Source organism: Aethalodelphis obliquidens, unplaced genomic scaffold (assembly GCF_003676395.1).
Source record: "Aethalodelphis obliquidens isolate GAN/ISIS:26980383/991018 unplaced genomic scaffold, ASM367639v1 scaffold10, whole genome shotgun sequence".
In the NCBI taxonomy this organism is placed as follows: Eukaryota; Metazoa; Chordata; class Mammalia; order Artiodactyla; family Delphinidae; genus Aethalodelphis; species Aethalodelphis obliquidens.
Window position 1 is genome coordinate 29,476,743 of NW_020837954.1, and position 12,905 is coordinate 29,489,647.

General features: G+C 37.7%; 1 protein-coding gene across 25 annotated transcripts in view; it reads left to right on the top strand.

The window, feature by feature from the left end:
• FBXO34 (F-box protein 34) overlaps positions 1–12,905 on the top strand; it is an 86,166-nt gene that overhangs the window by 54,355 nt on the left and 18,906 nt on the right. The window contains exon 4 of one of the 25 annotated variants that reach the window (XM_027111311.1): positions 9,257–9,425. The exons of 23 other annotated variants lie outside the window; for them this stretch is intronic. In XM_027111311.1, the coding sequence (XP_026967112.1) occupies positions 9,343–9,425 (83 nt within the window). In that variant the 5' untranslated portion in view covers positions 9,257–9,342. Of the gene's footprint in view, positions 1–9,256; positions 9,426–10,486; positions 11,053–12,905 lie in introns of those variants that run through there. One more of the 25 variants, XM_027111327.1, reaches the window with a different exon arrangement.

A 12,905-nucleotide genomic window follows, 5' to 3' on the forward strand; every position in this document is an offset into this window, starting at 1 on the left:
GAACATGTCAACTGTAAAAAGAAACCAGTGCAGATTAAATCACAATTAAAAATATCTATAATATGACTCACTAAAATGTTTTTCCTTTGGGTTAACTATTAATATAGTGTCCTGTTTTTGGTCATCTTTTGTCAAAACCAAGGAATGAAAAAAAAAATGGATACAGAGAAAATGACCAAGGGTGGCTTTGAAATTTCTTCGTTCAAAGATTTTTAGGACATGGGGTTTACACAGTCAAAGAATCTTGAAAACAGGACTTGCAGGAACAGGCTGATATGGACTTTTTGCTTTTTCTATTCAAGTTGTCAAAAAATGGATTATACTTATTAGCAGTATCTGGTCCTCTTGTAAGGTAAGGAGTATCAGAAGGATATTATCCACAGAGGCCTTAAAAATGATGCCTTATGTCCCTTGTACCAGTCCCCAAAGTATTGTATACCTAGTATACTTGACCTTTTGCTGAGACAACTTGCAACATTTCTAATTGGTCCCAGTGCTTAACTCAGTGCCGAGCCCCAGTAGGTGTTCAGCATTTGTTGAATACAGAAATGAATCAATACCTGTTTCCAAACTGGTGCTTTTCATAGCCCTTCTTTGTAAAGCTGCTCCAGGGATCTGTCAAGAAAACTAATCCAACCAGCCTACTTCTCTTTGAAAAATCCTTCAGTGGCCCTCATCTCCTTGAAGTTTTGCTTCTCAGTCTTTTTTCCTTCTAAAATTATTTTTGATATTGTAAAGTCAGAAATTCAAAGAGTGTTTGAAAATAGATGTGAAAAAAATAACATGTCCCTAACTCACCTTCCAAAATATCCAGTTTGCTGGGCAATATATATCTTTCTATGTATTTGGCAAACTGTATATAGTCTTTTCAGTTTTGTTTGTTTTACACCAGTAGAATTATGCTAAAATATTGACACTCAGCTCCTTCCCCATTGGCTAGGGTGAACTGTTTAATGTCATGGAAATTAATCTTTGTGTATATTGCAAATATTCTCCCAGTCTTTTGCTTGTCTTTTAACTTTATGGTGTCTTTTCCCCAAATAGATGTTTAAAATTTGTATTTAGTCAGATATGTCAATATTTTGTGTCTTTTGCTTAGGAAAGGATTTACTTCCCACTAAGATTTAAAAATCATATTCTCATAATTGACAGTATTGAATTTTACAGTTTACTCAATATGGCACTTTTAAGTTTTTATGGTATAGTAGGCATCTACCTTTTCACTCAGATATTTGGTTTTCTCAATTTATTCAAACATTCTGCTTTTCCCACTAACTATGCATCTCCAATATTGAGGATGCTGTTATCTTGAACTCCTTACCTGTTTCTGCTCTACTGCCATACTGTTTTGGTTACTATAGTTTTAGCATATGTTTTGGAGTTTTTATGTTTTTCCCACCTCAAATCTTATTGACTGTTCTCTTCCATTCACTTTTTAAATTTAGATGTAAATCACATACTGTAAGATTCACCTTTTTTGTCTTTTAATTTTTTTTTTTTTTTTTTTGGCTGCGACACATGGCATGCAGGATCTTAGTTCCCCAACCAAGGATCAAACCCTCACCCCCTGCAGTGGAAGCATGGAGTCTAACCACTGGACACCAGGGAAAGTCACCTTTTTAAGCTGTATGGTTCACTGGTGTTTAGTGTAGTTACAGAGTTGTGCAACCATCACCTCTAATTCTAGGACATTTTCTTTCTTTCTTTCTTTCTTTTTTTTTGGCTGCTCTGTGTGGCTTGTGGGATCTTAGTTACCTGACTAGGGATTGAACGTGGGGCCACAGCAGCGAAAGTGCTGACTCCTAACCACTGGATTGCCAGGGAAGCTCCTCTGGGATATTTTATCACTACAAAAAGAAATTCTATGCCCATTAGCAGTCATTTCCTATCTCTCTGTGCTCTCTCCCCTCCCACTGCCAACCAACCCTAGGCAACCACTAATCTACTTTCTGCCTCTATAGGTTTGCCTATTCTGGACATTTCCTACAGATGAAACCATGTAATGTGTGACCTTGTTATCTGACCTATGAGTCTTTCACTTAGCATTAATATGTTCAAGGTTCATCCATGTTGTAGTACATATCAGTACTTCATTCCTTTTTATGGCTAGATAATAATCCATTGTATGTATATGCCACAATTTATCTATTCATCCACTGGTGGAAATCTGGGTTGTTTTCCCCTTTGGCTATTCTAAGTAGCTCTGCTATAAACTTTTCCATACAAGTATTTGCTTAAGTACCTGTTTTAGGTACATACTTAGTAGAATTGCTGGGTCATGTGGTAATTCTTTTTAAGATTTGTTTTGTTTTTAATTTTGATCTTTGGTAAGTTTTTGTACTATTAAACCAAATAGTTTTTAATTTGTTTAACTTGAAAGCCCCATAACATATAGTTTGCAAATAATGACAGATTTTTGTCTTTTCCCTCAATGTTTTAATCTTTTTTTTATAATATGATGGCTGGCATCTTTATTCTTGGTTCTAAGAGGAAATATTTTTAATATTTTGCTGTTGTGTATGCTATTTCCTATAAATTTCTGGGAGAGTGCTTTCATTAAGGTAAAGTTTTACTCTATCCCTAGTTTGCTAAGAACCTTTCAAAATCAGGAATAGATGCTGAATATTATTTTCTTTTAAGAATTTTCTTTTAAGAATTTATTGAGATGTGGCATCTCTCCTTTAAACTGTTAATGTTTTGGGAGCATTGGGCTTGGTACCACTATTTGCTTTGGTTGATTTCCTGGTTACTTCAATGGATTTTTCTTCCCATCCAGACCAATCTGAAAACCAATCTGAGAACTCTGTTCTGGAAAATCTGTAGTGCCAGGCTCAGTGATGGTGTAGAGCTATACGTTGTTAGAATACGCTGCAGCATGTTTCTTTTCTTCAGTTCTCTTATTCCCTTCATTTTTTTCTTGTAAACTAAACAATTTAAAATCTTGTTATTCAGAGTTAAGAAACACACTTCTTTACATGTTTATAAATGCACTCCATAATTGCTTCTGCTGCTTCTCCTACCTTATTCCTGATAAAAAACAAAGCTACCGAATGCTTTGAATGCTTTGAAATTACATCTGTTCCTAGGGCCCTCATTACCATAGTAACAAGGAGGCAACTCCATTGCTTTTCAAAAGGACCTAAGACAATCCAAATACCTTTTCATAGATTAGACTGCAGGCCTGCTCAAGGGGGTGTCTAAATACCCTCAGCATACACAAAATACAACTGAGATAGTTTGTAGAGGAGAGGAAGTAAAATCTAAAATCCCCTGAGTTGAGGTTCCATCACATTACGAAGACTCCAGACAAATCCTGATGGGCTTTACTTTCTACCTGGTGATGATCAAGTAGCTTCCTATTAAGGCTCATTAATATGACCACCCCACTCCACCCCCAGTCCACATTGAAAATAACTGGTAGAGGTCTGGGACTAGAGAATCAAATGAGGCAAAGGTTAAAAGTGATATTTATCTAGTTTTTGGCCACACCGTGTGGCATACGGGATCTTAGTTCCCTGACCAGTGATTGAACCCACACCCCCTGCAGTGGAAGCTCAGAGTCTTAACCACTGGACCACCAGGGAAGTCCCCAAAAAGTGATTTTTATTTTTGGGCCAAATTGTGTAGGTGGGGCCCACAGGTAATCTTTGGTTTAAACATGTTGTGGTTAGATTTTTATTTTTGGCTGCATTGGGTCTTAGTTGCTGCACACAGGCTTTTCTCTAGTTGCGGTGAGCAGGGGCTACTCTTCATTGAGGTGGGCGGGCTTCTCATTGTGGTGGCTTCTGTTGTTGCAGAGCACGGGCTCTAGGCGCACGGTCTTCAGTAGTTGTGGCTCGCTGGCTCTAGATTGCAGGCTCAGTAATTGTGGCACATGGGCTTAGTTGCTCTGCGGCATGTGGGATCTTCCCGGACCAGTGCTTGAACCAGTGTCTCCTACATTGGCAGGCAGAATCTTAACCACTGCGCCACCAGGGAAGTCCTGTGGTTAGATTTTGAAGTGCCTTGCCACCTGAAACATCTCCCCTGATTTTATCTAATCTTTTAGCTTATGAATAGAATTAAAGAGCTTAGGAAAATCAAAGTATAATTCATTGTGGACTAGCCAAATAATTTTCTGTATGGATAATGATGACCAAAAAAAGTCTAAGTTTAATTATTATCAGGAAAACAGGAGAGTTTGAGATGCAGGATAGAAAAACTCCCAATAATACAAACTCTGGGGAGTATTTTGATATTAAGTAAAACATCCTAAAGCAATTGGTATAATTTTTATTCAACAGTATTGAGTGTCTGTAACATATGGTTTGGGGCCTGGTAGATATAACAGTGAACAAAATTAAGTCTTTTCCTAGAGCTGATGTTCTAGCAGAGGAAAGATGCACCAGCATAGACATGTCAGGAGGGAAGGAGAAAGTGCTGCAGAGAATGTAAAGAAGGGGTAAAGGGAATAGGGAATGCAGGGGAGTAATACTCCTTTATGTGGATGGTCACGGAGTGTCTCTTGAGAAGATGACATTTGAGCAAAAATGTGGAAGAAGTCAGAGTGACACAGGTAAATATCTGGGGGAAGAAGCAGAGGGAACAACAGCAAGTGTAAAGGCTCTGAGGTGGGGTTGTGCTTTGCGTGTTTGACAAAGAGCAAGAAGGCCAGTCGCATTGGAACAGAGTAAGCAAAGTGGGGAGAGACAAGTAAGGAATGAGAGATGGTGGGGTATCATCGTAGGGGAAACCATTGAACGGTTTGGCATTGAAGATGATATTGTTGAATTTCCCTTTTTCCTTATAGGATCACTCTGGCTGCTGAGTTTGAGAGTAGACCATATGGGGAGTAAGAGTAGAATTGAGAGAGACCAATAGGAGACTCATGCAGGTGAAAAATGCTAGTGGTTTAGCAGGGTAGTAGCAGTGGAGGTGGTGAACGGTAGTTGCATTTTGATTATATTTTGAAGGTAGAGCCAATGGGATTTGCTGATGTGGTTGTGAGAGGAAAAAGGGGGTCAAGGATGATTCAAGGATTTTTGGCTTTAGCAATTGGAAATAGGATTGATGTTTACTAAAATGGGTAAGATTTTGGAAGGGTGGTTTGTGGAACGTGCACAGGGAATCAGGATTTTGTCTTGGACGTTTTGAGTTTCAGATGCTTATTAGATATCCAAGTGGAGATTTAGAAAAGTCAGTTTACAAACCCGGAGCCCTGGAGAGAGGTTGGGAGCTGGCCACTTTGTGCACTGTGTAGGTTATTTTTAGAAATGTTAGACTGGGGTGGGGCACTTAAGGTGCCAGTTTCCAAACTGTTTGAGGCGCCCTGAGGCATCATAGCCAACTTGGGTTGCTGCAGGTTATTTTCAGATTTCCAGGAAAACATTACAGATGGTGCATGTGCTTGACGTGTGTTTTTTTAAAGTTTTAAAAAAGATGTTTGAGTTGTGTGCATGTGTGTGTCCTGTGCTGCTGGGATCAACTGAGTGCAGTTTTGTATGTGCACCTAGTGTTTCTGACAGAAGAAATCCTACGTAAGCAAACACGAAATTCATATTTTACTCAAATTGTTCCCCAGTATATCAGTCAATCCTGTATAGCAGAGCTGATTTTACTTATTTAGAAGTTCTTGGAGGGTGGGATAGAGAATCTGTCCTGAAAGGTAGAGAACCACTGCCTGGAGGGCCAGGAAAGGACTGATGGGTATTTGTGCAAAATGTCTTTAAAAAGCAGTTTATTTCAAAAATTCTTGCATATTTTGCATTCTTTCTCTAATGTATTATCCCATTCTTAAACCTTAAAAATGGTTCAAATTAATGCCATGGAGTAATAACATTTGTGGCAAGAATGAATGGTTAAGTAGGTTCTTCTCTTTCAAGTTAGTATGCTATTCAACTTTGAGATAAGATGACTCTCATAAAATTAGGGAGAGTTGAGTAGTATTGGATGCAATCAGACATCTTTAGAAGGAACATAATCTAGCAAATGAGCAGTTAGAGAGATTTAGAACCGTCAAGGAACTAGTTCAAACTCAGAAGGGTAGGAACACCTAGGAAGCTAAAATCCATTTAGTTAATCAGCTGAAGAAAGTATGTAATAAATGGAAGTTGATTAGGCCTTAAGGAAGAGCTTAAAAACAAAAATTTAAGCCATGTTTGTCCAGCCTTTAGGAGAGAGAGGGGTGGGGGAAGAGGCTGAATCTTTCAGTGTTGAGTGAGCTCTTTGCCGGTGCGGGGTGGTGTATAGAAACTGATTATAGCTTGGTTGAATTCTTCCTTAGATTCTTCTTTCTTTATTTTTTTCATGTATAACCCAAACCTCCTGGTTTAATATCAGAAAGAGGGGACAGTATGAATGGAGGACTCAGGTATTCCAATTTCTGAAATTGGAATTTTGATCCCCATTACGACTTAATAAATTGACACACTGATTTATAGTATGAGCTAGCCTTGGGAGCCTTGTCAGCTCAGAGCACAGTGATAAAGGTGGGTTTCTGGTCCTCCATCAGTGTGTGAAGTTATGGCTAGGTGGTCATCTCATGATTCCTTTGTGATTCTCAGGATTTATAATTCTAGCACTAAGGAGGTACTATTCAGGAGACCACATAAATATCACACAGTTTTTTGTTTTGAGCATGAAATAAAAGAATTGCATGATCTTAAAGGATATTTAACCAAGTTTTGTGTTTCTTGAAATTTTTGAAACACTCTGTTTCTTTCTATTCAGTATTGTTTTGGAGAGTCACTGAATTTTCTTTGTTTCTGGGCTTTGTGGGATGTGAGTAGACATGTGACGGTGGGATAGAATTAAAATACCTGTGTAACTTTTTTTAAAAGGCATTTGGGATTTAAAAAAGAAAATTTCACAATAATTTGATTTTTCTAATAAAATTTGCCTATTTTAAGGGGATTTTCTCTTGATTAGCCTATTCTTTGTTCCTCTAACTACTGATGACCCTCCCTTCCCTTCCCCATCTTCCCAAATAAGAGCCTGTGGAAGGCATTTATCTATAGTTTTGATTTGTGTGTTTTCTGTAACCATTAAAGAAATTTAGAGCTGAGTGGCATCAGATAGCCATGATGTCACTTTTCTCTTTCTATCCAAATTAGTTTTTAGTATTGAAATCAGAGGAAATACTGTGCACTTAGGCTAACAGTGAGTGACCTACAGAATAATCTACCTATTTTTAACTTAATTCCTGGTTATTCTTCCTTTCCCTGTATTATCTCAATCTCTCCTTAATTTTTGTGTGTGTCTCCATAAATATTCTTCTAAAATTTGTTTCACATCTATTTAGAGTATTTCAGGAATGGGTTGAGCACATACCAGGATCAGAGTCAGTGTCCAAAAAGACCTTGCTTTTTGTGCCATTTTGCTTCTGTGTGTTATCCTGATAGTCTCATCTCATTTCTGGATTTGTCATGTAAATGGGCACTCATATTCTTTCTAATGGGTTTTATTTATTACATTTTTGTTTCATGATACAGTGATTAAACATAGCTTTCTGAAATCTTATGCCTATATATATCATTAGTACATGATGCATATACTTCTTGCTTCCCTTTCCCTCCATAGATAACTTTATGTATCATATGCTTTATTCATCTGTCTCCCACTTAGAACACAGGTTTGATGAGAATGGGAATTTTTGTACTTGCCCACTGCTGTATCCCCAATTTCTGGAAAAGTTCCTGGTACTATCTACTATAGATGCTCAATAATACTAAGTGAATGAATGAAAGATCTGTTCAATAATTTAGCTGTCAAACTGTGAGATTTGAATAAAAGGAGAAATAATTGCTTGAACATTCAAATTAGAGACTAGAAATTGTTTTATACTTGTGATGTGAAATGGGAGAAAATTCACCAAGGTTTAGGATTGGTGAAAATTCCCAAAGGTAAGGGGCCCGATCTCTTTATGTCCCTCCAGATGGTAGCAGTTTGAGTGCAACTACCAGTGTTGCCAATCTGGATGAGGATGGGCCTACCTTTTTTGTAGTTTTAATCAAATCACTGTAGTATATACTTATATATTAATAGTTTTTCCTATGCGGCTCTCATCCTCTCTTTTACTGAATAACTTCAGGTCTTGGAGCAGTGTTTTGTAAATTTGAGGAACATGTGAATCCCATCCTAAGGAAGAAATTTATTGAGGTCCTTCAATATGAGTAGAATTGAAAGTTTTGTAGGGAATTCCCTGGTGGTCCAGTGGTTAGAACTCCACGTTTCCACTGCTGAGGGCCCGGGTTCAATCCCTGGTCAGGGAACTAAGATCCCGCAAGCTGCATGGCGCAGCCAAAAAGAAAAAAATAATTTTTTTTACATTACATTATAATGTAGTTAAATATATAATGAACAAAACTAGTAAACCTTGTATGCTTCTAGATCTTAGGCAACTATAAAGAGCAAATAGGTACATAATATATATAATACTTCAGTATTATTTTGATGTTAGTTTGAGTAAAGTTTGAAAAACTAAATTGATACATGCAATATAAATGCTGACATTCAATCTGCAGATTCTTATGGGTTTGTCGTGTTTTAAAGATATGTGACTGTGATAACTCACTCTCAACTTTTTCTCCATTTGAACTGCTGCTGAAACCTTTGTTCACATTGTTTGGCTTTCATTTTGCCCTCATTAAATTAGGGTTTCAAGCACATGGGAGCATATCTGTAGGTATTAAATAATTATTTTCTAAGCGAATTCAGGAACTGAAGAATGTCCTATATGATTATGCTTTGGTGTTTAATATTTTTCTCACCTAAACATTCCACTCAGTAGAAGTAAGAATTACAGTGAGTGTTACTCTCCATGAGGGCATTGTTATGTGCAACACTGAATAGACTGATTTAAAGGGTCTATTTATATGGGAACCTGGGTCTAGCACTATCACCTCTCCATAAGTTCCCAGGTAATGCAGGTTAGCTTCTGGTTTGCCCCTGGGTAATTTTTAGTTCTTTGCTAATCACTGTAGAAGATTTTTCAGATACAAAGCTCTTTCTCAGATTGTCTTTTACTATGCTTTTTAAAACTGGGAGGGAAGTGTTTAATACAAGATGAGACTGAATGTCAGTTCCTGAAATAAAACATATTGTATAATGTTTTCATAAGGAGGACTTGGTGAACCTCTTTATTTAAATCTTTTATAACTTAAAATGTGCGTTTAAAATTTTTAGTGTGTCAGAAAATGTTGACCTCTGAAGTAATGACTACATCACTACTGTGGTCTTGAGCAAGTTTCAGTTTCTGGGCTTTTATCTCCTTTTTCAGCACAGTGGTTGCAGGCTGTGAACTACAAAAACACTGAGGAATATGAAGTTTGTGGTGACGTGAGGGCCACAAGGTGATAGGTGGGCATGCAGGGATTGGGGAGAAAGAAGGAGCAGCTGGTACAAAGACCCCAAGATGCAGATGCGCTGAGGAACAGAAAGAGGACCAAGTGAGATGTTTGTAAAAGTGCTTTGTAGATACAAAACATTCCTTACAGCTCAGGTGCTGTTATGTTTAGGGAAGATGTTTGTTTTCTTTTTCCAGTGGGCTATGTTTGTTAGCTACAGGGCCATCTTGCCTAGGGAGTAGGATCCTGCTTTGAGGATGGAAAGCAAGAGTTGGACCCATGTGTCACAAATTCAAGCAGTTTGTGAATTAGGATTTCTATTACTTTATTTGTGCTAATAATCTTTTATATAAGATTGGGCAGTAGGAAAGAGGAATAAGCTTATTACTAGAAATTTTTGGGGAGGGAGTTTTGTATCATTTCTAACTCTCACCATGTTTGGCTTTGCTTTCTGTGTGTAGTTTTGCATCTATTATAAATCTGATCTTGGGTGTCAGTTTTTCCTTTGTGGTTTGGTTTGTTAACAGTTGAAGTACCTAAAGGTTCTGGGTGTGAACTCTGCATGCTTTATAACTAATTTAGAACCAGGGAAGTTAGGGTTTTCTATTGAAGTAATTAAAGCATTGTGATATATATATATATATATATATATATACATATATATATATACATATATACACACACACACATACATAATACACACACACACGTAAACTTTATATATATAAAAACTTACACAGAAATTACCAAAACATGATAATAGGACATTATTTATGTTTTTATATACTTTACAGATGGAAGTTTTAAAAATTTCTTGGTGTCTTCTTCTTTTCTAGTTTGGAAATTTATTATACATTTATTATACATTATACATTTTGTTAATGCTGTTTATTATACATTTTGTTAATGCTGATGTTGGTTTGGCTTTTTTTTTTCCTTAATCTATATGTAAACATGACCTTAGACAGCTGTGTTTAATATAGTAAAGAGTCATGGGGAGACTTTGCAGTGTTTCTTGTTGGGACTTAGTGTCTATGTATTTTAGTATTTAAAGGATGTGGTTTGGGGCTTTGAAAATGAGAAGGAGGTTGCCTAACTCATAGCTGAATGCCTGCATATCTAGATTGTTCTGTCCTGGAGGTTATTAGTAACATGAAAGTTCTTTTTTTTTTTTAATTTCTTTCCATTAGTCTGGTGTGAAAAAAATGAAAGTTGTTTTTATTCTAGTTAAAGTGACAGTATTAAGTATTGTGGCTCTGTGTGTTTGCGCATGGCTGAGAGTAGGATTTTCTTTAAAATCTGATGTTGCATAGGAATGTTTTAGGTAACTAGAGGCTGGAGAAAAGCTGCTGCTCAAGCCAAACTACTTTTTGCTTTGCAGAAAAGTGGCGCCGAGAGTCTCTGTGTCTCCACCTTATGAACCTCCCGTCTCTGAGAGAGCAGGGTGCTAGATCAGGAAATGGTGGGTGGAGTTGCTTAATCGCATCAACTTCCTGGGCTGCCCAAGCATTGATTAGTCAGACACTCATAATGTTCCGTTTAAGAGGTTCTTGCTGATTGGCTGGTTTCTTCTAAATCCTTAGGTTTGACATTCATGCTTACGAAAACCCTTGCCATGTGCAAGGCACTTTGCTGCATGCTCTATGAGAGATACAGAAAGGAGTAAGAGTATTCTTACCTTTCAGGAGCATACAGTATAGTAGGGGAGATGAAGACAAGATAGACCATGGTAAGTGTCCCAAGAGAGTAGTTCTGGAAATTCAAGCAAGGCTTATAGTAACCATTGATGGGTGTGGGTGGGGCTGTGGATGAGACCTGGGCAGGGAAGGGCCCAGTTGGGTTTCAGTAGTTCCTGTAGGTAAAGAGTGACAGAGATGTTAACATCTTTGTCACTCTTAGGCTTCCCTGGTGGAAGATGTTGATAGGTAGGGAAGAAAGGTCAAATGGCTACTGTGAAGGTGAAGGAAAAAGTAGGAGGAGGCAGGAGCTATTAATCATAAGCACTGAGTTTTCCCCAAAATTCTGTCCAAAATTGTTCATGTGCGTACTCTGGCATTTTTCTGGGCCAGAGAACTCAGACGTTTTCTCAGATTCTGAAAAGGATCTAGGGTCCAAGAAGATTGAGAACCACTGGGCTGAGTTATCAACCTTAGATGACTGAGAGGATGTTGAGGCTTTGTAGAGAAACAAGGAGGTCATGTGGAACAGTTTTCCTTGTGGGAGGTGGGGTGGGATTTGGGGGAACTGAGCTTTTGAAATGGTCCCCCTAGGGGGGCAGGTTGCCTTGTCAAACTAGCAAGTTAGGTGGGTCCATTAATAACCCTGTATGACCCTGAAGGGCAGGTGTTTTCACCTTAACATTAACATTTCCTTAACATTATTTCCCCCTTTATTTGGAGTTCAGATTGATGAAGATGTGGGAGACGAGGATGCTACTGTAGAATAGTTCTGGCATTTACTTTTCATGAAGCTCTTCCTGTGTGTAAAGCGTTCCGTGCTTGATCCAATGGGGTATTTATAAAATGTCAGACAGGGAATTGCCCTTAAGGAGTTGATGGTATTGTAATGCTTTTCCTTTGGCTTTTTGTTCAGCTTGGATCTGTGTTCAGTTATCTTCAGGTCTTTGACCATTTCCTGGGCAAAGAGAAACATTTCTATTAACATGAACTTGAAGTGACTTTGGTCTGTGACAGTTATAAATATACTGTACTTATAATTAGGAACCTCTGTACAGCTGATTTAGTGACTTCTGGACAAATCATTTGACTCTTCTATTAATTGTTATATAGTATGTGTTTGTATACACACACATGGCCTCGTTTAAAATACTATGAAGCACATTTTAAAAATGACCTAGTGGGAATTCCCTGGCCGTCCGGTGGTTAGGGCTCCACGCTTCCACTGCAGGGGGCACGGGTTCGATTCCTGGTTGGGGAACTAAGATCCCACATGCTGCATGTCATGGCCACAAAAGACCCAGCACGTAGTATTCATTACACTTAGTTGGTCAGCTTCCACATTTGTGAAATGGGAATAATAAATAATAATGATAATTTTATGTATCTCATAGAATTGTCCTGAAGATGAAACTAATACATATACACACATAATCGAGTTCTTTAGAATAGTATACAGCTTAAATACTCAATAAATATCAATGGCTACATTATTAATAATAACATTTTAATATTAATACTATCATTTCCCCTGCCCCATGAGTGAATGTGGGGCGACTATTGTTGTAAAAGAATTTGCAGTAAGATGTCTTTAAATAGTAAAATTCCCTATGTATTTATTTAAATATTTAATTTATGTTTATCTTTAAAGTTGTGGAAGTTAAGTGCACTTATGCAAGGCAGAGTCAGGTATTAATTAGGCTGCTCATTTAGGTTACAGCATGAGGGATTGAAAGCCATATTTGTTTAATTAATGGGTTGATTGGCCTTGACCACTGTTGTCTTTCAGTTCTTTTTTATTTGACTGCCTGTGTGTTTGTCTCCCTTTTCTTATCTTTTTTGTGCCTTCTGGTTTATTTCCTGTTCAGTTTTCAGTAAAGGGTGTGGAGTAGGGCAAGAAGAACTT